This window comes from Alosa sapidissima, chromosome 11 (genome assembly GCF_018492685.1).
Source record: "Alosa sapidissima isolate fAloSap1 chromosome 11, fAloSap1.pri, whole genome shotgun sequence".
Classification (NCBI taxonomy): Eukaryota; Metazoa; Chordata; class Actinopteri; order Clupeiformes; family Clupeidae; genus Alosa; species Alosa sapidissima.
Window position 1 is genome coordinate 20,805,911 of NC_055967.1, and position 22,718 is coordinate 20,828,628.

A 22,718-nucleotide genomic window follows, 5' to 3' on the forward strand; every position below is an offset into this window, starting at 1 on the left:
CACTAGCAGGTTAGACTACTGCAATGCACTTTTCACTGGAAGCGCTAACCAGTAGGCCACGGCTGCCCCCACTTTTAAGACCCCATATGGAAAATGCATATTATTATGACTGCCGCTAGTGAAGCGGTCATATAATGATTGTCAAAGTTTTTTTTCCCCCCGTCATCTACTTCCTGAATTTTTGGTCAACGATACCTGGGACACCGAAACACCGGGGCACATGAAATTTGGTTGGTATGTAGCCCCACTAGACTTTTACGGAAAAAATTTGTTTGGTCCCAGGGGCCACTCCCCCTCCGCACTGGGCCCCCCCGAAACCCAAAAAATGCAGTTTTTCCTAAATAACTGCCTGAACCGTGGCACCGAGGATGAAGAATTTTTTATGGTATGTTCAAGGGTATGTTTATGGTATGGGTCTCAAGGGCCCACATCAACTTAGCCCATAATCACTCATTTGTGATTTGCACCCCCCCGGGAAAAAATGAAAATGCAATATCATTCTGCTTTAATCGCCCCTCTCTTCAGTTAAGATGTTCAGAACTGCACCAAATTCTATGTGTATGATTAACCTGGCATTCTCTGGGGGTATGCCAAGTTTTGTAGAATTTCATCCATGGGGGGGGGGGTCTAAAAAAAATTAAGTTTTGTGTACATTTAGTGACTGTACACTCATTGGCCTGTAGATGGTGGTGCACACATATACACACTCACACACACACACAGGCACGCACATACTATCGGTATCGGCAATTAGAACGGCCGATACATAATTACAAATTCAGTAGGATTAAAGGAAAACCAAATATTAATCATCATCATGGCTGCATTTCCAGTATTGGCGATACGTAGTCGTTTGTCCACCAGATGGCGCATCGTTGCAGTGAGACGTAATTTTGTTAGAAATTATTCTAAAGTGGGTTGGAAAAACAATGGACGCTTCCTACAAGGACTGTAGTTTACCGCAGAGAACGTCTAATAAGGATAGGACAATTTCCACATGAAATGTAATTCCCATTTCTTCTCGAAGCCGAAATAAATCTGAGAATGTTTATCGGACATGCTTGGTTTTTACTGCAGGTACGTTAATCTTATAATATCAATAGCTATAGGACCTAGGTACAATAATGTTACCGTTAGTATTGGTTGAGTGATGGAGGCCAATTTGATTGCATATGTAGAAAACTATGCGGTTATACCAAGCAAATTGATAGCAGCACTAATTGTATCTTTCGACTGTCATCTCATTTGCTTATGACCATAACATAGGCTACTAACAGGAGCTAAGTGAGTTAGCCACAACACATTCGCTACGTGATGGTTTTTTAATGGAAAATATATAGGCTACCTGAAAGATAACCTGTCTATGATGCATCCTAAACATCGGGCTGGGACATTTCTGCTCTCAAAAAGCATCTGAGTCAACGTTCATTCCCAAACACCCATATAGGCTACTTCAATCCTCTATTTTCAAAGGTGATTCAAGTAAGGAAGAGCATGGCCCAAAGTAAAGTAACTAGGACTGAAACTACATAAATTCGTCAAAGTGAATAATTTGTGTCAATTCGCCGCAATGTAGATTTCCATTTAAACCAAATGTTTTAGAGCGCATGTTGAGAGATGCTTTTTGTTTGCTCGAAGTGCGTGTTTAGGGTGTGAGAGGGGAGTCGATGTGCTTTGATTCCAGCTTGGTAGTTGTAGTCTATGCGATTAAAAAACATGTGTGTGTGAATTATCCAAACAATGATAACGCTTTCATTATGGCTGCTTTAGCCACAGACCTTGAGCTACTGTACAGTGGGTTGGGTTCCATTTAGAAGTGTCCACTTCATTCGCGCTTTCCGTGATTAACACAGCTGCGTGAAATGTATTACTACTGATATGCAAAACTATTAACTTTTCGCCAAGAGGTGGCAGCTTAAGTCCGCTTGATACTGTAAGCCAAGGAGATTTTATTTGGGTCGCCAGCATAGCCTAGTGACCATTTATGTTGTGTAATAGGCCTAGCATGGGCCTACCTTATATAGTTTGTTAAGTCACGGTTTTGTCATAACTCCTCTATGCATTTTTGCATTTAGAATAGCTCTGAAACCGGGGGGCGAACACGTTGCAGGGGGGGCAATCGCAAAAATAAACAATATTTCTATCGGGTGCCTACCATGGACTATAGGCTGGGTGAACTCAGCCTGATCTGCCAGCTATTTCTTTTTCGATTTCTTAAAAGATTGAGCTTGGTCTGGCGAAAGCCAGACTAACCATGGACCTCTCTTCTTGATAGCTGTTGAAAACGGCATGGAACTGACAGGGATTGTTTTGTTTAATAATAAATAAATAAATAAATACATTATGCTGCTATCTTCTGCTTTTCCCAAATACAATGTAGCTTACAGGTGTACCTTTCATCAGTCCAGTTGCAATGGATGGACTGTGATGAACTGCCCTACTTGTGATTGTTTAGAGATTTTAAAAGTTTTATAACAATGCTACAAATGTTTTGGCAAGTGCTACAAGTCTATTCACCTTTGCAGCACCAGTAGGCGACTTTGTGTGCGGGCCGCACACACACATTCCAAACAAGCATACACAAAAGTTTCAAGAGTGGGGGATGGAGTAGAAGATGGAGACATTCATTAATATGATTTATTTTCGTGGAATGGATGTACAGGACTGAGCGGCGGTCATATTTTGTACCGCTATGCGGTACATCTAGTTTAATGAGGTTTTATCACTGAAAACGATTATTTCTGAAAACTTTGGCCAAAGTTGAGATGTGAGAAACTCGTGGTTTCACTTTCATCAAGGGAAAAAAGCGCTGTTGCATTGCGACATGTTCCCTCGTTCGTTTGAAATCTCTGATTGACCACCTGTTCGAGGGATTTGCGACAGCCTTTCCCAGCTGTTTAACATGTTTGTAGCATATCTGTGTTGAACAGAATTATTTTTAAAAACGGAGGGGATATATAGGCTATCAGTTTTTTTCCGAATAGCCTACTCTAGGCCTACTACGTATCTCTTAGATTTCGCTAATTAGTGTTGTAGGCTCGGAGTTTTTGACGGCACTAACTTTTACAAAAGACCAGAAAACAATGTTAAGGCATTTGTGGAGAAGAAGGATGGTTTGTGTGTTTTCTTCCTACACCTCACGGTAAGCTATTTCATTGCTCTGGTTGGTTAGGTGTATCCAATTGAGTGCAGAGGCATTCCCCCCCGTATCGGTTGAAACACGCCCCATAATTACGTCCCAATGGAGCAGTATCAGACTCATATTCTGACTAGAATTGAGTATGACTGCGTCAGGCTAATGTAACGAGGCAAGCTAATGATTTTCACCCTCCTCAACTTAGAACATGTCAAGCTCAATTTTCCATACATTATAGGGGTGCTATATGGGGAAAAAAATTCACATCTGGCCTTGAACGGTTTTACTTCTAATCATTTTAAAAGATGCCTAAAGACTAACTTAATTGCTGGTCTATAGCTGGTTCTCCAGAAGATTTCTATCATAGTAGTGTGTTCTAGAGTTCTCAACGGGTCGGGTCGGCCCGACAAACCCGACGGGACCCGCAGGTTCGGGTCAAAAATATAAGCAAATGACTCGTGTCGGGTCGGACCTCGGGCTTAATCTTTTCCGCTCAGTGAAAAAAAAACATTTATTAATCATCGCTGCAGTTCACCGTAAAGAAAGTCTGGTTGCTGCGTGCAACGTGTATCATGGAGAGGGGCAGGGGCAGACCTGACGCCGCTGCGTGCACGCCTTTAGCCTGGAAACGAAGATGGAGTTGGTGAAAAGTAAACTTGCCGCAGGTGAAAATGCAAGGTGCTGATGAAATATGTGACCCTACAAGGCGAAACCAGTCGCTTGGGTAAAATTTAAAAAATTAAGTTATTGTGCTCACATGAACGGCCATAAACTAAGTTGTCCAACGACATGTAGCCTATATCGAGGGTGTTGCAAAAAGACCACATCCAAATTTGGCATGGTTCTTCCGTCACCATAGCCTACGCCAGAAGATGAGAAAACGCTAATGTATTAAATCTTTACCTAAATAAAGTCAGGGTTTAACAGTCAAAACGTATGTTTTACGTCGGGCCGCGGGCCGGGTTTGGGCAGATAATTCATGTTGATGTGTCGGGTTACATCGCTTCCGGGCTTTAAAATCCACGGGTCGGGTCGGGTTGTAATTTTCAGGCCTGTAGAGAACGAGTGTGTTCTACTGTAGTGCTTACACTGTTTGGTCATTCTTTTTCTTTCTTCTTTTCCTTTTATATTTCTTTAAATTTATATTGTTTTGATACTTTTGTTGTGGCTCTTGTTGTTATGTTACTTTTTTAGGTGGAGGCCTCATATAAGCCAGTCTGAGCTTACTGCCTCTTCCTGCACTGATTTCTTTTCTTCGTTTCTTCTTTGACTCTGTCTTTTTACAAGTGCTAAATAAAATACAAACACATCACCCCTGTGTTGGCTGAACTGCACTGGCTCCCTGTTTCCTAAAGAATTGATTTTAAGGTTATGTTAATTACCGGTACTTACAAAGCTCTGAATGGCATAGCACCTTCATATATCTCTGAGCTTTTAATATCTTATCAACCACAAAGGAAACTTAGATCATCCAATTCTAATCTTTGCACGGAGGAGCATACCACTTGCGGTGTACGTCACACCGGTGAGACAGGAATGTTGGAAAATTAACGTTCTAAAGAATATCTGGGTTCATTGACTTCAACCAGAGCCGTATAAAGATACCTTTATACGCCTCTGACTTCAACATAGAATTTTAGAACCTTAAATTGTTTTGGAACGGAATCTTATGTTAGAATGGACCTCTCATCACAGCCTCTGTTGTTCCAAATGCTTAAGGGCTGGTGAATGAATCTGATAGCCACCACAGTGTGTGGTAATGGTGCAAGGTTCAGTCATAATGTGTTGTCATGTATCCATTGTGGTGTGATAGCAATAAAGTTAAAAATTATTCTGTTCACGCTCCATCAAGCTTGGCAGGTAACCAACAAATCGTTCCAAAATACCACACAGAGACAGTTAACTTCCAGCTTTGTAATTTTGTTTGAGCTGATATCCTCATTAAGTACATTTGCTTTTGCAACCCTCTCTGTTAAACTTTTCCTAAAAGGTCACAGCTTTGTTACGAAGCAGTAACAAATTTCATGGAATAACCGGCAAAGACTCATGGGTTTAGCCCTCCGGGAAAACAAAACAACCACCCACCCTACCTGCCATGCTCCCTACAGTAGAGGTAACTGCAGTAGTAGGAGTTGCTCCTCCTGATCTAACTTTACCAGTGGCCTTCCTCTCCTCTTCCTGAATACCTTCTGTATTGCCACTTAGCATGTACATCTCATTTCTTATGCATGCCTGTCCTTGCTCCATTCATGTTGTATTCCTTTGACATTACCTTCTCATTTTAATTAGAGGGAGGAGCTAGGACATAAGAAAGGATAGCCATATAAGGGAATTGATAAGAATCCAGCATAAAAGCCTTTGCCTCCTGTTAGATGGTGCCAGTGTGGATGGCCTGCCTGCATGCCTACCCCTGAGGAGATGTCTCTGCCTGGCTCCTGGTTCTGAGCTTTGGGCTCCAGGTAGACTTCCTGGCCCGGACAACAGCTGTACTCCATCCAGCTCTGCCAAGCAAAGAGGCCAGACCCCAGGCCAACCATGGTAAGGATTTTACAGAGCTTTCTCACGCACTGTGCTAAAATTCAGATGTGGGACGATGTGGGCATTCAAGATTTGAAAGTATAAACAGCATTTACAGTTACAGTATTTGAAAATGATATAAAGATAATGGCTTCAAATTTGTCTGACACCTTCAGGCTCAGAATCTTGCCTTGCTTTAAGTCATGGGATATAATCAGTCCTTTTAGGCAAGTCCCTTCACTCGGCCGCCATATTGCAGCACATTTTGGGCACTTATCTGGCATCTATTTCAGCGCAAGGCTTCACCAACCTTGCTCCAGTGGCAAGATCACATAATTGGCACAATGTATTCACAACACACCACATGATTGGCACAATGTTCACATGTCAACTTTTTGCCGCAGAAGGGGTGGGATATGTGTAGACAACTGCCACATTAGCTTTACAAACTAACCCAATGCATTTCTATGGAGGATTTTTTGAGTGCTGTGTTTCCTCATTAGAAAGTCTCTGATATACAGTAATGCCCCAGAGAGGCTAATCCTGTATTTGGAATATCATCTCATTCACTATGACAAATGCACTATACAGTGCACTATGTAGTGAATGAATGGGTGCTCCGAGCACCGGGTTAGAGTTGGTATGTTGCAGTAGACTGGGGAAGTCTGCCGACCTCTTCAGGTTATATCCAGACATCTGCAGGAATCACGCAAGCATGTGTGAGTTTTGCACAAAGGTGTCTGTTGGTTAAAAGTGTACCCTGGGGCATATGGTTTAAACCTAGTGTATTGTGGTATAAAACTCAGGCAAATATAGGGCCTAATTTTGATTTGTGTACTTTTGTATATTTTGTTCTAGAAATGTGATAATTTACTGTCAATTAACATGTTGACAAGTGCTGTTTGTCTTGCAAAATTCAAGAGCAGTATGCTCAAGGTTCAAAGTTCACCCAGTTTCACTTGAATTACCTCTGCTGAACCTAGATAGCATTATGTGGTAAACTCAGACTCATAGTAACTGGTATCTGTATACAAGTAAAAAAGAAAGAAGCAAACAATGAATTTATCTCACTGACTGCTGTCCTGGGGTACGTTTCCCAAAAGCACAGTTAGCAACTACGTTAGCAACTTACATGGTTGGAACCATAGATATTAGAAAGCTAGACACCACATTGGGCTCCAGAACGTATGTAAATAGCGCCACCATCTTGGTGGGGGCAACAATCACTGGAGGCCAATAGAGAAACCGGTGTCTCTGATTGGAAATCAGAGGGGTGTCTCTGATTGCCGGCAAGTGTTGCCCATAGTCAGTAAAGGTGTTACCCCCAGCAATATGGCGGCCCCGTTTACGTATGCCACCTAATAGAACTTAACGGACAATTGTTTGATTGTCAGTTGTCAAAATGTTTTTTTTGTTTGTTGTTTTCCCCGTCATCTACTTCCTGAATTTTGGTCAACGATTCCCAGGACACCGAAACACCGGGGCACATGAAACTTGGTGGACATGTAGCCCCACTAGACTTTTAGGGACAGCCACCCGCGCTGGGCTCCCCAAATATGCAGTTTTTCAACACCCCCATTTCATCCCCCCCCCCCCCCCCACACACACACACACACACACCATTTCATCACCCACCTTTTCATCATATCCCTCCCACACCCCCATTACTCCCCCCCCCCCCCCCACACACACACACACACACACACACACCATTTCATCACCCACCTTTTCATCATATCCCTCCCACACCCCCATTACTCCCCTCCACACACACACACACACACACACACACACACACAGACACAGGTACACCCTCCTCCCCCACACACCCCATTAAACCCCCCCAAACACACACACACACACAAACACACCCCACACACACAGGCACCCACCGACTTAACCCCCATACATACATACCATTTCATCACCCCCCTTCACACACACGCACACACGCCATTACCCCCCCCCCCCACCACCACCCCCCTACACACACACACACACACACACACAGGTACATCCCCCTCCCCTACACACCCACTTAAACACACTATTACACCATACCCCCCAAGTACCCCCCCCCCCCACACACACACACACACACACACATTTAATGACTACACCCACCGGTCTGTAGATGGTAGGGTTGCACGATATATCTAAAATCTATCGTTATCGCGATATCAATGCTTGCGATGGACATACCGCAAAGATTACTTAATTTTATTAAAAATACATTTTGATACATTTTCTGTGCCGTGCGCATTGCAGTCTATGGTGTATTCACATTCTGATTGTCAGCATATTTTACCAAACCGATGCGGTCATGCTGCCCGAGAATCCTGTCGATCCCCTACCAGTTTAGGTGCGTGGTGTTGAGGTGTTGAGGTGGGCGCTAAGTCGTGATGGCTGAAGATAGTGAGTCGAGCAAGGTAGGCTACACTTAGGTGAAGAGGAATTGGTAACTAAAAGGAAAAGCACGTCTGTTATATGGAAATATTTTGGTTTTATAAAGGATGATGTGTTACAAACACAGCGCCAAATGCGTCCTCTCCACTGTGTTAAAATAAACAATTTATTTTGTTATCAGAAGATCTGTCTTTCACTGTAAGGCTTGTATTTCATGATTTGCATTTAGCAAAAGCCCCAGACAGCAGCAGAGAGGTAATCAGGATTCGATATTTGTAAAAGTTCTTTAGCCTACTTTGTTGGACTGTGCGATCGCAGCCCCTTAATTTCACTTTCCGCTGCCCTTGTAGTCTAGCCTAATAACGTGGGATGCACAGCGTATGAGGTTACAGACTGGGCTACTTAAGATTTTAGATGAGTGACCGCCGCGATATAGCTTAAGTAGCTTTTTTGCTAGGCCCAGCGAAGGCTGGCAATGTGGAATATTCCGCTGGTTGGTGCACAAGTGTTCAGATTGGCTGTCTATCCGTCTTTTAGGAGGATTTTCTTGGAGCAGATCTTCCACACAACTTCGATAGCCTAGTCAGTAGGTCTCTTAGCTGTCCACTTTTATCAGGCCATATATATATAATATATATATATATATATTTCTGTAATTATACACGGGTTTCCCGTTTACCAAAAAACTAGATGCGCGTGCAGCCATGGGGCAGAAGACGCCACAACGTTATAAACTTATTTATAGTCGGCAGCTGTAAACTACAATCGGATTTTTTGTAAACCCCTGTTGTCTCAATGATAATAACATCTAATTTTAGCCTATATTTCAGAGTTTGCCGTTCATTTGCATTATTAACATCGTATTTAGTCATTTTTGGCGAAGACATGCATTCCGTTAGGGATATTGAACATATATTGAACATTCTCTAACCATCGTGATTTCGAATTGGTGCTGTTTTCAGCATAAAAACTCATTTTATTCTTTTCAAGGAGAGCACTGCTCTATGCTGTTCTATGGTGCTTTCTGCCTCTTATCGCAATATCGCAAGTTATATCGTTATCACAGACATACCCACAGACATACACGCATGCACACACACACTCACTCACACACACTAACACACACGCACACACAGGTACACACGCACGCACATACAAGCATACACAAAAGTTGCAAGAGTATAGGATGGAGTAGGAGATGGAGAGAAATTGACAAGCGTGATTTATTTTCGCGGAGAGGATGTACAGGACTAAGTCAGTCACACACCTGCAGATAATGATAAGGTGCGCACTTTTGATCAATCCGACAAGACAACACGCCTTGATTTAATGCCATAGGCTATTGTAGAAATGACATTAGACATGAATCTCGAATTGGTGGCTTAACTGGTTAACCAGGGTATGTATAGCTTCTAGCTTGTCATTTTAGTGAGCATTTTGATTCCCACAAGTGATCTTCATATTTGCAAAATTCATCTGCATTATTCGAGGCATGCATTCGCTGTGTTTGCTCATGTCATGGGCTATCACCAGTTAACATGGACATCAGGATAGCTAGTAAGTAGACTAGACTAATGATAAATGTCGCTCTCTGTGGTGTAGTGGTTAGTGCCTACTCCTCCAGAGCATTTTGCCTCCGTGAGACCCATGTTCGAAACCCAACAAAACTTTCGTTGTTTTACTTTGACACATTTCCTGTTTGCACAGCATTTTGTGTGGATGATTAAGCAGATTATATATATACTTATATATATACTTCATATTCTGTCGCGCACTGTACGAGGCCAGATATGAACCAATGTATTAACTTGATGACCCAGAAATAATAATAAACAAATAAATAAATAAAAAAGACGATTCACGGATGAAACTGAAACTAAGTGAATCCATCATAAGTCTTTGTTATTTGCAGGTGTGCCTGCCACGTGCTACTCATTAACCAGCTTGGTCCAGACTAGGCCTACTGAAGTTTGGAAACTATCATGGTAGTTCAAACTTACAAAGTAGCCTACTGTTAGTACGAGGGTTTTTTGATATTGGTTAGTTGAACGATGCATCGTATCGTAGGCCTGTTAGTAAAAAGCTATAGCCTCCGTAGTTGTAGGCCTACGGGAAACACACCCCTGAGCTGTAGTCTCACCCAGGGCTGGTCCCGTGCATAGGCGCACAAAATGACAGAGGGGCGCAAAAAAAAAAACTGCACCCACTTGCTACAAATTGTCATGCGGCGCTATAGCCCATCTAAACACCTTATTGCACAGTTGCACTGCTGCTGAGTGCGGGACAACTAGGCCTACAGCTTAACAGCGACAGGATTTTTAACAAACCAAATATACGACCAGCTGTGCGGGGACTGGTCTGCACGTCATGACTTTCTTCAGGTAAGCAACATACACGCTGTGAGAACGTATAGGCCTACTCACAGTAACTCCACGTGGCAAACCAGTTCATGAGAAGTAGCCGAAACTGGTCAGCCATCAGTAACCCATGTATTGTCTCAGCAAAGTCAATTTTAAAGTCAACTGTTTTTCATCTTTTAATCTATTTGTATTGCTCATTTTTCAATGCTTGACGCCGTTTATGTTATTTAGTTCATAGCATTTAGAATGACGGATGACGCTCTCTTGGCTTGAAAACGAGTGTTCCTTGGCCTTGGTCCTTTTTTGACTGGATACCTCCCCCATGGCGTACAGAAGAATCATTCCGTGCAGTGAGATTTTCAAATGCATGCTTGGTGCCGCCCCTCGAGTTGGGCCATTACATTAGTCATGGCCAGACCCTTAAATTCCCAGAGTCCGGATTTCCAGGCTAGGTAGGAGGCATTGTCGCAATTTTATTGAGCTATATAAGGTCTGAATGCATTTTGGGCTTATACCATTATTTACATGTGCGAATTCTTAAAATAAATAGGCAGTCTACAGAAAACGCTATGCATTGTCATAATACAAGTAGTCATAGGGTCTGAATAATGTTTGGGGTTATGCAATTTACATGTACCAGTAGTTGCGATCTCCTTGTCTCCTGTATTTCTGGTCTGTCTTTAAGATCAGCTGTGCAGTTTGTCTTATCCTTCATTCAATACTCCTCTACAAATATGAGTCCTGCTGGGTCTTTGTGATGAATGTATGGCAATGTGTTCAAGAGAAGCTCACCAGGATCTTTCCTGGAAGGCTGTAGCTGTGTGGTAAATGGATAAGCTGTGATATTCTATTTCTGTGTGGCCTCTCGGATAGCATGCTGTGACTGCAAATTGCAAAGCAGCCATGTAAGTAAGATGTACACTAATAATTATCATTGAAAGATAATAATTGATAGACATTTCTTATGTATAGATTTTGGAGTGCAAAGGCCATGTCAAGATGGATTACACTGACATTATGTGAGCTCACTTAGTGTGTTATGTGTCTGTGTAAATTATTATACGTGATGCGTGATCTGTTAGCGAATACATTACATTTACTTTGGGTAATTTGGGCAGATTGCTTGTTATCTGCATATATGTCAGTGTTGCTGGTCCATTTTAATGGGCTTTTTGGCAGGGTGATGGCGAAGTAAGCATTTAGTTTGAGATGTTACATTAGCATAACTCAAATCTGATAAGTGAAAATCTGTTCTTGTGTTTCCATTCCACACACGTTTCTACCTCGCTGGCTTTCTCGCGCTGCAGCACCTGTTAAGAGGGGGAGGCCTGTGTGAATGCTTAACACACACACTGTTAAGAGAGGGAGGCCTGTGTGAATGCTGAACACACACACTGTTAAGAGAGGGAGGCCTGTGTGAATGCTGAACGCACACACTGTTAAGAGAGGGAGACCTGTGTGAATGCTCAACACACACTCCACATCATACACACTCACTTGGTAAACCTTGGTCAAACTCCTATCAGACATCCTGACCAGTTAAATAAATAGCTGTAGCTGCTGTTATGGGGGATTGGGGGTTGTGTCAGATAGATAGATAGATAGATAGATAGATACTTTATTGATCCCCAGGGGAAATTCAAGGTCACAGTAGCATACAGACAACACACACACACATTCACTAACAGCAGAAAGTAATTAAAAGTATATAATATAAAAAACACAACTAAGCAGTAAGGACAGTAGAAGATAAATATATACTAAATATACTAAAATACAAATTATACTAAATAACTCAATTCTAAAAAAAACAGTATCCACATAGTGGGTGATTAATCAAACAAGATGCCCTTGCAATGACTGAGGCAGGGGCTGAGCCTGTCATTCTCTGTGCATAAGGTAAGGTAAGGCAAGGTGCTCTGTGTGAATGAGTGTCATGGTGATGGTGCCGTATGAGTACCGTAAGTCCAACAGTGCAAGAATAAAGTGTGTGTGTGTGTGTGTGTATATATATATATATATATATATATATATATATATATATATATATATATATATATATATATATATATATATATATATATATATATATATATATATATATATATATATATTAAGGAAGGTATAAGTGTGGTCACAGTTCGGCTGTGGCATGGAGGGAGGGGTTGTGCATATGTGCCAATATAGCACGCAAACAGTGAGGCAGAAGACGGTGGTAAAAAGTGGCTAGTGGACAGACAGTTGAAGACGTGGAGGTGTGCGCCTGTGCTTGAGCTAACAGGTGCTGATACTCCAGCTGAGCTGCTGTACTTTACAGGAGTGATGGGAAGAGGGGCTCTGATTCAAAAGCTGTCCCCTTCACACGGTTCCCCGTTCATGTGCTATTCTCATGGAAATATCAGGGGCAGGATGGGACAGATTAGTCAGTGTTGTATTTGTCCAGAGGCTCCTTTGAGTGGGGTGGGGGAAGGTGGGTGGAGAGGTCTGATTGATCGGATCACAATGCATCTTTATTTTTTTCCACTTGTATTTAGAGTGACCACTTGTGATCGGATCACCCAAAAACTCATTTTAAAAACAAATCGGGGGTAACCGGGGTCTTCGAGAGCTTGCGTTGTGAAGCCATGTAATTTTGGCATGAATTCTGTAGGAAGTCAGAAAGCAAGAGATGCAGATAACAGTGAAATTACTTCAGCATTACAAAAATGTAGCAAGAAATTATTTCCAAATGATGCAGAAATTTCAGGCCTGCTGTTTCCGTCCACAGATGTGGTTCTCAGGGTGAGCTCCGCCCGCTCATCACCCCCAAGATGGAATCTCGTGTGCGGGGTCAAGCCGTGAGACGGGGGTCCCCTCCGGATGGAGGCTACGGCTGGTTTATCGTCTTCTCCTGCTTCTTGGTATTCGGCCTGACGTTCGGCGTCATTAAGTCCTTCGGCGTCTTCTACGTGGAGATCCATCACTACTTTGCCACCACGGCGACGGGGAGCTCCTGGATCACCTCCATCGCCGTAGCAACCATTCACATCGGAGGTGAGCCAAACGCTCACTCATTTGTCTCCCTTTCTTTCTCTCTCTGACACTCCTGAAGAGCTGGCCTGTTAACTCCATCTCCCTATTGTAAATATCACCGTAATGTGATGGGTGCTCTCCTAATGAGCTTAGTCTGACACATTGCTAAATGGTGATGGCATTGCAGCTCACTCTCGCATACTATCAACAGTAGGCTGCTTACCATCTGGAGAAAAAAACTGTCCAGTGGCCTAAATAAACCTCATTGTTGATGTTTAATGTCAGCCTCTCAGAGTTTCTGCTGTGTCAAGCAAGAGATGCATTGAATTTCAAACACACCAATCAAAAAATCCATATTTGACCACCAGGGGGCCACCACTCATCGCATGCTAAAGAGCTTAGGCCTGCTCTGAAGAAGCCACTAAACCATTTCCACTGCAGTATCAACACATCACTCCTCTGCTTGACCGTGTTTTCCCCCCCTTGATCATTAAGTTAGTAAGATTCCAATGCTATGTTTTTATAGGGTGTCTGGCTGGCTGAAAATACTTAGAGTAAATTAAAGGAATACAACCCTCACAGTAAAGCCGGTCTCTCTTTAGTCGTGCAGTTTGTCCTTCTTGTCTCATCTTCTGTCTTTCTGCCCAAACTTCTTTGGCAACTTTTTGTTTCCTTAGGCTGTCAGTCCGTCTTACTGGATAATGATATCAGTGTACTGTGGTAAAGTGTGTGTGTGTGTTACCCCCTCAGCTCCTGTAGGGGCAGCGCTGAGTGAGCGCTTCAGCCACAGGTCAGTGGTGATTCTAGGGGGGCTACTCAGCAGCGTGGGAATGGTGGCTGGAGCCTACGCACAGAACCTCGTCCAGCTCTACATCACTGTGGGTTTCATCACAGGTGAGTGGGACACACACACACACACACACACACACACAACCAAGCAAAAGCGCGCACGCACATAAACACACACACACACACACACACACACAGAGAGAGAGAGAGACGTATGCATATAAATGAAATGAGTACTTATTATATACAGTTTGCACATTCACAGACATGCTGGTAAGATGGAAATTTGATGACAAACACACATAATTTAGGATATACAAAACAGTTTAATGTATACAAGAAATCCAAGATGTAAATACTGTGTAAACTCAATGAACTTGGAGGACACAGAGGTCTTTGCTGGATGTGGTTTTTGGGTGTAGGAAATCAATATCTGACAAATGCAGGCATACTATGAAGTAGTTGTTCTCACTGACCCAAAACAAAAGATGACTGTACTTTAAAGGAGAAATTCTGGCGATTATTTTTTATTTATACTACTCCCAAGTGTAGCACTGCAGCCGCCTTGTAGCTCTGGCCATTGGCTTGGATTCTCCTTTAAGTACAAACAACGTAGTCACCTACAGGCAGGCTCCAAATGAGCTGTCAGTAGTCCATGTATGAGACAAGAAACAAAAGCATATAAGAACATATAATAACATCACCCAGCAGTGACCGACCGTGTGTCCCTCCCTCTGGCCCCCAGGTTTTGGCTACGCTCTGACCTGGACACCCACGGTCACCATGCTGGGCTGGTACTTTGATCAGCGGCGTCCAATGGCCAACGCGCTAGCCAGCACGGGCGAGTGCATCATCACCTTTGTCTTGACGCCGCTCTTCCAGCTGCTGGTGGACCACTACTCCTGGCGCGGAGCGATGCTGGTGCAGGGGGCCATCCAGCTCAATCTGTGTGTGTGCGGGGCCCTGCTCAGGCCTCTCAGGGCCCCTGCGAGGGCCCCGCAACAGCAGAGGGATGGGGAGGTGGTGGAGGAGGAGGAGATGGAGGCTCCAGCCAGCACCACTATGAAGTTAAATATGGACTCTGACGTTAAGGCAGTGCCAATCCACACCGACCACGATGCCGCCAAGTCTGGGACATCGTGTGTAGACTCGGACGTGCAGCGCTACGTGGACTACACCCTGGTCACCAACGTCCACTTCATGGTGTACTCTCTGTTCGGCGTGTTTGCGGCTCTGGGCTTCTTCGCGCCGGCACTCTTCCTGGTGCCGTACGCACGCACCCAGGGCCTGGACGAGTACGAGGCGGCGATGCTGGTGTCGCTGTCGGCAGTGCTGGACCTGATCGGACGCGTCTTCTTCGGCTGGGTGGCCAACCTGAGGCTGGCGAAGACCACCGTGCGCCAGCTGACTGCCTCGGTCCTGGCACTGGGCACCGTGCTGCTGCTGTGCCCACTGGCCACCACCTTCGGGCAGCTGGTTGCCTTTTGCATGGCGTATGGCCTGGCGTACGGCGCCACTGTCTCCACGCACATCACCGTGCTGGCCGAGGTGGTGGGGGCGGAGAGGCTGGGCAGTGCCATCGGGTTCTTCATGCTCATCCGCAGCACCGGGGGTCTGCTCGGACCTCCCATCGCAGGTAAGGCTGAATCACACATACTTACAGTACCCCACATGCTTAACACAGTTAGCACACACTAACATTACCCTACAATACTTACAGTACCCCACAATTGAGTGATGCTATGGACATCATTTGAAATACATTGATCCTATTAAGGAAATGATAGGTGCAGCGCCAGTAAGTATGCCAGACCTTAAGTGAATAAGTACCAATGAAAACATGAAGGTTTAGGTTACGGTTAGGGTCAGTGTGACCTGTAACAGTAGGAATGTTACATTATATAAAATGGTAAAGGTAGAACATACACAATGGTATGTAATAGAAAGTGAAAGTCATGATACAGACATTTACATGGCTGGTTCTCTTTCAATTAAGGGCTCTGTTAAACACTAGACAGGAGCAGTCAAGTAGTTCTAGCCAAATAGCCTCTCTCTCTCTCTCTCTCTCTGTCTCTGTCTCTGTCTCTGTCTCTGTCTCTTCTCCTTAACTCCCAGTCTATCTATCTAGTTTTCTTTCTCTCTCTCTCTCTGTCTCTTCTCCTTAACTCCCAGTCTATCTATCTAGTTTTCTTTCTCTCTCTCTTCTTCTGCTCTTGACCTTTGCCACAGTACTATATCCCCCCCTTTTAAGTGAGTGACTACCGACAAAAGCTGGTGTCCATTTTCAGCCGTCATGGTCCTCCAGCATGTTTTGTGTCTCTGGCTCTCCAACGTCACAAAATACAATATTTGTCTTCCTCCAGAACAGACGGCAGGGCAAGGGAATACATCATTGTTCTTCGCCACTGTGTTAATTTCATGGATTATTGGTCAGCGGATAAATGGCTTCTTTCTTCTGGCAGCCACATTTTTACCCCCCCCCCCCCCACACACACACACACACACACACACACACACACACACATACACAGTCCACACACAAGTACACACTCTCTCTCTCTCTCTCTCTCTCTCTCTCTCTCTCGTGTCTAAATGTAAAGCATGGTTGTGTGGCTGTAACTCACCACACGCGTGTGTGTGTCTCACATGCATCGGACTGAGAGCTGAGAGGCTATGAGGCACCGTGCGGCAGCCATCACAGGTGGCCTGCTGTCAATCCATCACCTCCTACCTAGCAGATTCTCCAAATGAGACAACACAGACCACATGATGGATGACCATACACAAAAACAGCACACAAACACGCGCACAGACACACAGACACCTACACACACAGACTTACTCAGACACACACTCACAAATACACACAACATACACTCACACAACATAATGCACACACACAGCCAACGCTTGTTTTCCATGCATACACACCACCGCCATATAGGTAGACATGCATGCGTTAATGCGCACATTTATCTTCCAACTCTCTCACACACACACACACTGTTCTGCATGCATGCACACAAACACACACACACACACACACACACACACACACACAGAAACATACACACTCACACACCAGCACACATGAATGCACTCACCCATACAGACACAGACAGAGACAAATGTAGAATAAGCTTTGATCAGTAGTTCCACCACCACACCACATCACAGATAGGACGCCTCCACCATGGTTGGGTTGTTTGCAGCAGGGTGGCGTCATGACTCTCCCCTCAGTCTAAACACTGGCCTTGGGGAGCTGGCCCAAGAAAGCCTGGCTGTGATGCAGGGAATGCGGTCTACCCAGGACAGCCAAAAGGCCTCCCACCCAAGAGCAGCAAGTCAGCTGGAAAAAGCTCCTTAATCAACACCTAGCCACCCAATCTGAAGGGAGAGTGTGTGTGTGTGTGTGTGTGTGTGTGTGTGTGTGTGTGTGTGTGTGTGTGCAGATAATTTTTGAAAATTATAGTGTGTGTAGATTAACTTTAGCCTCCTTACATCTGAATGTTGCACTGAAAAAGAAGTGAAACAGTGAGGAAGACAGACAGAGAGTGATGGGTGGAGGGGGAAAGTAAAGAAACAGTAAACAAACAGTAAATAAAAATGTTTTACAACTAAGAGCGTTTTAGAGTATAATAATAAGAAAGCTGTACAGAGGAGAAATGAAGAAGGAATGAAAAAGAATTAGAATTAAAAAGAGAACTAAATAAAGACTAGGAAAGAAAGGGGACTAAATAAGAGAGTTTGGCCATACATGTGCACATGGCCTGATTCTCATCTGAGGAACGTTCTTCTAACTGTACCGTGGCAGCCTGTTGAAGAACCGTCAGAGTGACATGACCTTGACATAAACATGCCATAGCAGATGCCTGATGGTGCTATTAGTCTTCACTATAATTGATATCCAGTGACATGCTAATGACATGCTAACATGCTCACCAGCTGTTATGACGGCTCTCATAATGTTGGCTGCCATATAGCGGAAATAGTGGTCTTTAGTTGTCATCCCAGCCAGTGCACTACTATAGCCTGGCTAACGTCAGATCTCATCTCATTGAGATGGGGTCTGGGAACTAGACATTCATTTTCTTGTATCTGAAACGTGGTTACGAATGCCCAGAGCCGTTTATTGGGCGCTACGAATGTCTATCAAATGCGTCTGTACGTAGCTCATAACGGCTTCGGTGTGTCGTCATCGTCTTGCTGCCCTCCCTCCGTTCTGTGTTTGGTTCCTTCGTTGAGGTGAAAACGAAGTCCATGGAATCCAGGCTGCCTAGCAGCGTGAATAAAATTGCGCGCGTAAGGCAGCATGGGAAAACCCAGGCTAGCACTACTAAGGTGTTTCTTTAGAATCAAAGCAGCCGGAGGAGGCTGTTTCGGTCTAACTAGCCATCTAATGACACAAAGGCATGTAAAAGCCTTTTTTTTTTTTTTGGCTATTTAGTTGAAAACCTCTCTCACGTGTGTGTAGTGCTCATGTAGATACACACAGGACCACACCGTGCATCTGTCCAAACTGGGGGTGTATGAGAATGACGGTGGTGTTTACTTTCACACGATCATATCATCAAAATGAATTTAAAAGATCATACCAATAGGCCTACTAGCTGCCTATTAATTAAAAAATGGCTGCATATTGTTGCTTCAAATGGAGGCTGCCTGCAGCAGATAAGCTGTATCTGTCTTGAGTATCACACTAATCCACATGGCCTGCATGTAGCCCCCCGGTCTTTAGTCAGGGGAGAAGAATACTCGCTTTTTGCATTTTAAACCCCAGACATCAGAGACCAGCTGTTTCAACCCAGTCTGTTTATGTTATGACTAGACAGAGAGAGAGAGAGAGAGAGAGGAGTGAAAGAGAGAAGGAGGTCACCCAGAATAAGAGACTGGCAGAGGGAGAGAGAGCAAGACTCTGTGACCTAGTGACTTTTTCAGATGAAACACTATTCTAATCTTTTGCTCTCTTGTGAACAAACATCAGTCAGAGACGGATGAAAACATCCAAACCACCAGGGAGCGCCAAAGAGGGCACTGCACAAAGGGGGGGTTGCTGCAGTGGCATCAACCCCTGTGCAGGCTATCTCTTTTGAGCTGAGATTCAGCCTTGGGAGGAACAAAGTGTGGCCGTGGTAGTGTAGTGTTTAAGGAGCTAGGCTAGCAGGTGGTAGCCAGAAAAGTTGTAGGTTCAATTCCCAGCGTCCACCGTTGTGCATTTGAGCAAGGCGCTTAATTCCAAATTGCTCTGAGGACAATAGCCCTTGTAATATATAAAAACAGTGCTTAAGACACTCTTGGCCTTTTCTCATATAGCCTACAAGAATAAAATAGGCCTACATATCAATGAACTCTCTGGGTTTATTTTGTTTCAACGGTAGACCTAATGCAGAAACCTATAATGCCACAAGTCTGAGTGAATATGAACAAAATAATTGGCTAATAATTTGTGCATTGTTTTAGCAAGGGCCAAATTATTATTTAACATTAAGGAAATCCCTTCATCAAACGTAAGGTTATACTCTACAGACTATCGTTGCTGTTTAGTATTTAATTTCGCGCTGGATTTTGAAAAACAAAAGAGTAAAAACTGTAAAACAAACGACAGAGTGCGAGTTGTCACGTGCTTAAGTTGTAGTAGATGTATGGGTAATGAGGTCATTTGACAACTTTGGGCAATGAATGTAGCCAAAAACGAACTGCATTACCCACAATTCCGTGGCACGTATAGTTTCAAAACCGGACGTGGGATGAACGCGCTGCTTGGAACGTAAATGAGTCTGAGCGAGCAGAAAAGGTTGTGAACCGATTCGTAACAAGTAAATCGATATAACGACCGGTTCATTTCAGTTTTATTCCGATACGGGGCTTCACGTATCGATGTAGCCGTATCTTACACGTTAAAAACTGATACCGATACGTATCGGTTAATATTTACACCCCTATCCACCACTCATTCATTCATTCACTTATTCGTTCATTCATTCACTCACTCATTCACTGTCTAGCTAATCGCTGGTACTTTTTCTTGCCCTTTTTGTTTCTCAGGGTTCTTCATTGACAAGATGAGTGACTACGGCACCGGCTTCCTCATGGCAGGTGTGGCCCTTATAGTCTCTGCCCTCTTCCTGCTTCTGCTGGACCAGATGAGCAGGAGGGGGCGGGGCCTGAACAGGAAAGGTGACCGCATGCACCCAGAGAGCAAGAAAGAAGGGGAGGAGCTGAATAAATGGACGAACGTTTGTCAGAAAGATGGGAGGGGCTTGGAACAAGATGTCTAGGTGGGAGAGAGAACAAAACGCTGAGGATGAAATGTTTTTACCAGTCTCTTAACCATGAGTGAAGAAGAGGATGAAATGAAGTGGCCAAAACAGCTGTTGAGTACTTGCCAGATCTTGCCAGCGCTGAACTAATGAAGCAGAGATATGATGCCTTAAGAAATTATTCATCAGCGTTGTCTTAATCCATGTTGTCTGTGAGGGCACCTTAAAGAAAGTGCCTGGAAAGATCATTCTCAGGGCATGACACACCAAACCCATGAGGTGCAAGTGCAAGACACAAAGATCTGTAAGCCAAAACGAAAACATATTTTTTCCCAATTTTTCAAATTCTCAGGATACTATTGAGAGCATAAAGTTATCTATGCACCGAATGCTGCTACCAAAATCACATGTGCGCACACACACACACACACTAACTTGCACTGATGATGCACAACATTACAGTTCTCCTGTAACTCACGACAATCAGCCTCACACTCAATCTGCTGCATTTTTTCATCTGTGATGTAGTGTTACCTCAGAACAATTTGATTTCTCAGGTTTTTTTATATCAAAATCTACTCCTGGAGTTGTGAAAATCCCCCCTATACACAACTGCACAATGTTCAATCCATATGACACTGTGATGCCACCGCAACGCTGGAAAAGACAGTTTAAGAGGTAACCTTGAATGCAGTCGGTCAGTTTTGTGTAAGCAAATGGCGCCCTCTAAAGGTTTGCCTAATCTCCTGTGGAATATTTGAGGTGAATCCAGTTAAGAACCTGAATCTTTTTTGCTCAAAGGGTTCTTCATGTTTAGTGACGTGGACACTGTTTTTAATGTCACTGCTGTTTTTCTTGCCTTAAATATCTTTCCTTTTAACGTTTTTGTTTAAATGTTTTATGTGAACCAAATCAGCTCCTTGGGGTAATTTGGAATGTACTGCTCTGTTCATTTACTGCAGTAATTTATTATTAAGTTAATAATTAACATCATTTGAAAATAAAAATGACAATCCCTGAGACCGAAGTCAAGAATATCATTGATATATGTTGATGAGTCTGAGCTTCACATAGTAAATGTATTACTTTGAGAAGTTACAAGTTAGATCCATGGAAACAAAATGTTTAAACCCAAACAAAATGTTTTGGTGCAAAACTTTTCCAGTCAGAATGAAGTAAGGGCCGCTCAAAGCACACCATGGATAAGTGATAAAGCGAGGCTTGACCTAGTATTGTCTGGTCATCCTAGCACAACACGTTTCACTAATGTCAATCCAGAATGACAAGGAGTGACTAGGGCAAGCCAGGTGTAAGTAATTCAGGATACGTGCACGTTCCCGTTTTTCTTCCAAAGAACCCACGGTTGGAAATAAAAAGACTCAGAAAATAGCGTCATCCATAGTAAAAAATTTTTTTTTATTTATTTTTTTTATTTTTTATTTTTGAATGGGGAAACACAGTTGTTTCTGTATAACAGCGAGAGTAGGCGTGGTGGACCAATTGCAAACTGACATGCACCCACGTTTGAGTGCTTCATGTAGGCATGGAACGTCATTAAGAAAAGAGCTTTTCACTGTAAAGATAGACATAGTATGATTATATGACTATCTTTATAACCGAATTCATTGACAACACCTCTGAAAAATTGCTCTCCGTTTCCAATCAACTACTACCTTAGACTATTCATCAAACCAACAGAAGAAGCAAACGACTTATGTTAATAATTATAAGGCTATCACAATTAAAATGATAACCCTGTGGTAATAGGCAGACAATCTGTGGTGTTTTGTGAGCAAATACATTTAGCAAATAGTATACAAATGGAATACAACTTTTAAAAAAATCACATGGAGGTCTGATTTGAATGACTGAATGAGCTGAACCAATAAGACAACATATTTAACATTAGAATTAACTAAGCCTAGCTGTGCACAGAATAAATCCCCATGGTAACTTATGTGCCATCTCTTTTGTGAAACCAAGTCAAGGCTAAATTAATTCAGGATAACCAAAAATCCAAGCTTAATCCTTATCTAGGTTTTGTAAAATACCCCTCAGGCTTCAGAACGGTAGCCATAGAAACTCGCATGGCATTGTCATTATGTATACATATTGTTATACACACACACACACTAACACACTTCCTCATTCAAATACTACATTGAAAATATTTAAACTATCTGTTTTGATGTGATCTCAATGGGAGACGGAGCAAGTTTCCTGTGTGTATGCTGACTT

The 22,718-nt window shown here is 43.3% G+C and overlaps 1 protein-coding gene across 6 annotated transcripts in view; it reads left to right on the forward strand.

Moving 5' to 3' along the window:
* Positions 1-22,306, forward strand: part of si:dkey-246g23.4 (uncharacterized protein LOC559426 homolog) — a 38,614-nt gene extending 16,308 nt beyond the window's left edge. The window contains exons 2-7 of one of the 6 annotated variants that reach the window (XM_042111172.1): positions 5,127-5,249; positions 5,509-5,674; positions 13,187-13,452; positions 14,182-14,325; positions 14,966-15,856; positions 20,266-22,306. In XM_042111172.1, the coding sequence (XP_041967106.1) occupies positions 13,230-13,452; positions 14,182-14,325; positions 14,966-15,856; positions 20,266-20,498 (1,491 nt within the window). In that variant the 5' untranslated portion in view covers positions 5,127-5,249; positions 5,509-5,674; positions 13,187-13,229 and the 3' untranslated portion in view covers positions 20,499-22,306. Of the gene's footprint in view, positions 1-5,126; positions 5,250-5,508; positions 5,675-8,060; positions 8,083-9,416; positions 9,459-10,022; positions 10,441-10,515; positions 10,549-10,650; positions 10,872-13,186; positions 13,453-14,181; positions 14,326-14,965; positions 15,857-20,265 lie in introns of those variants that run through there. The other 5 variants (XM_042111169.1, XM_042111171.1, XM_042111174.1 and 2 more) reach the window with 5 other exon arrangements.
* Positions 22,307-22,718: the final 412 nt, after the last annotated feature.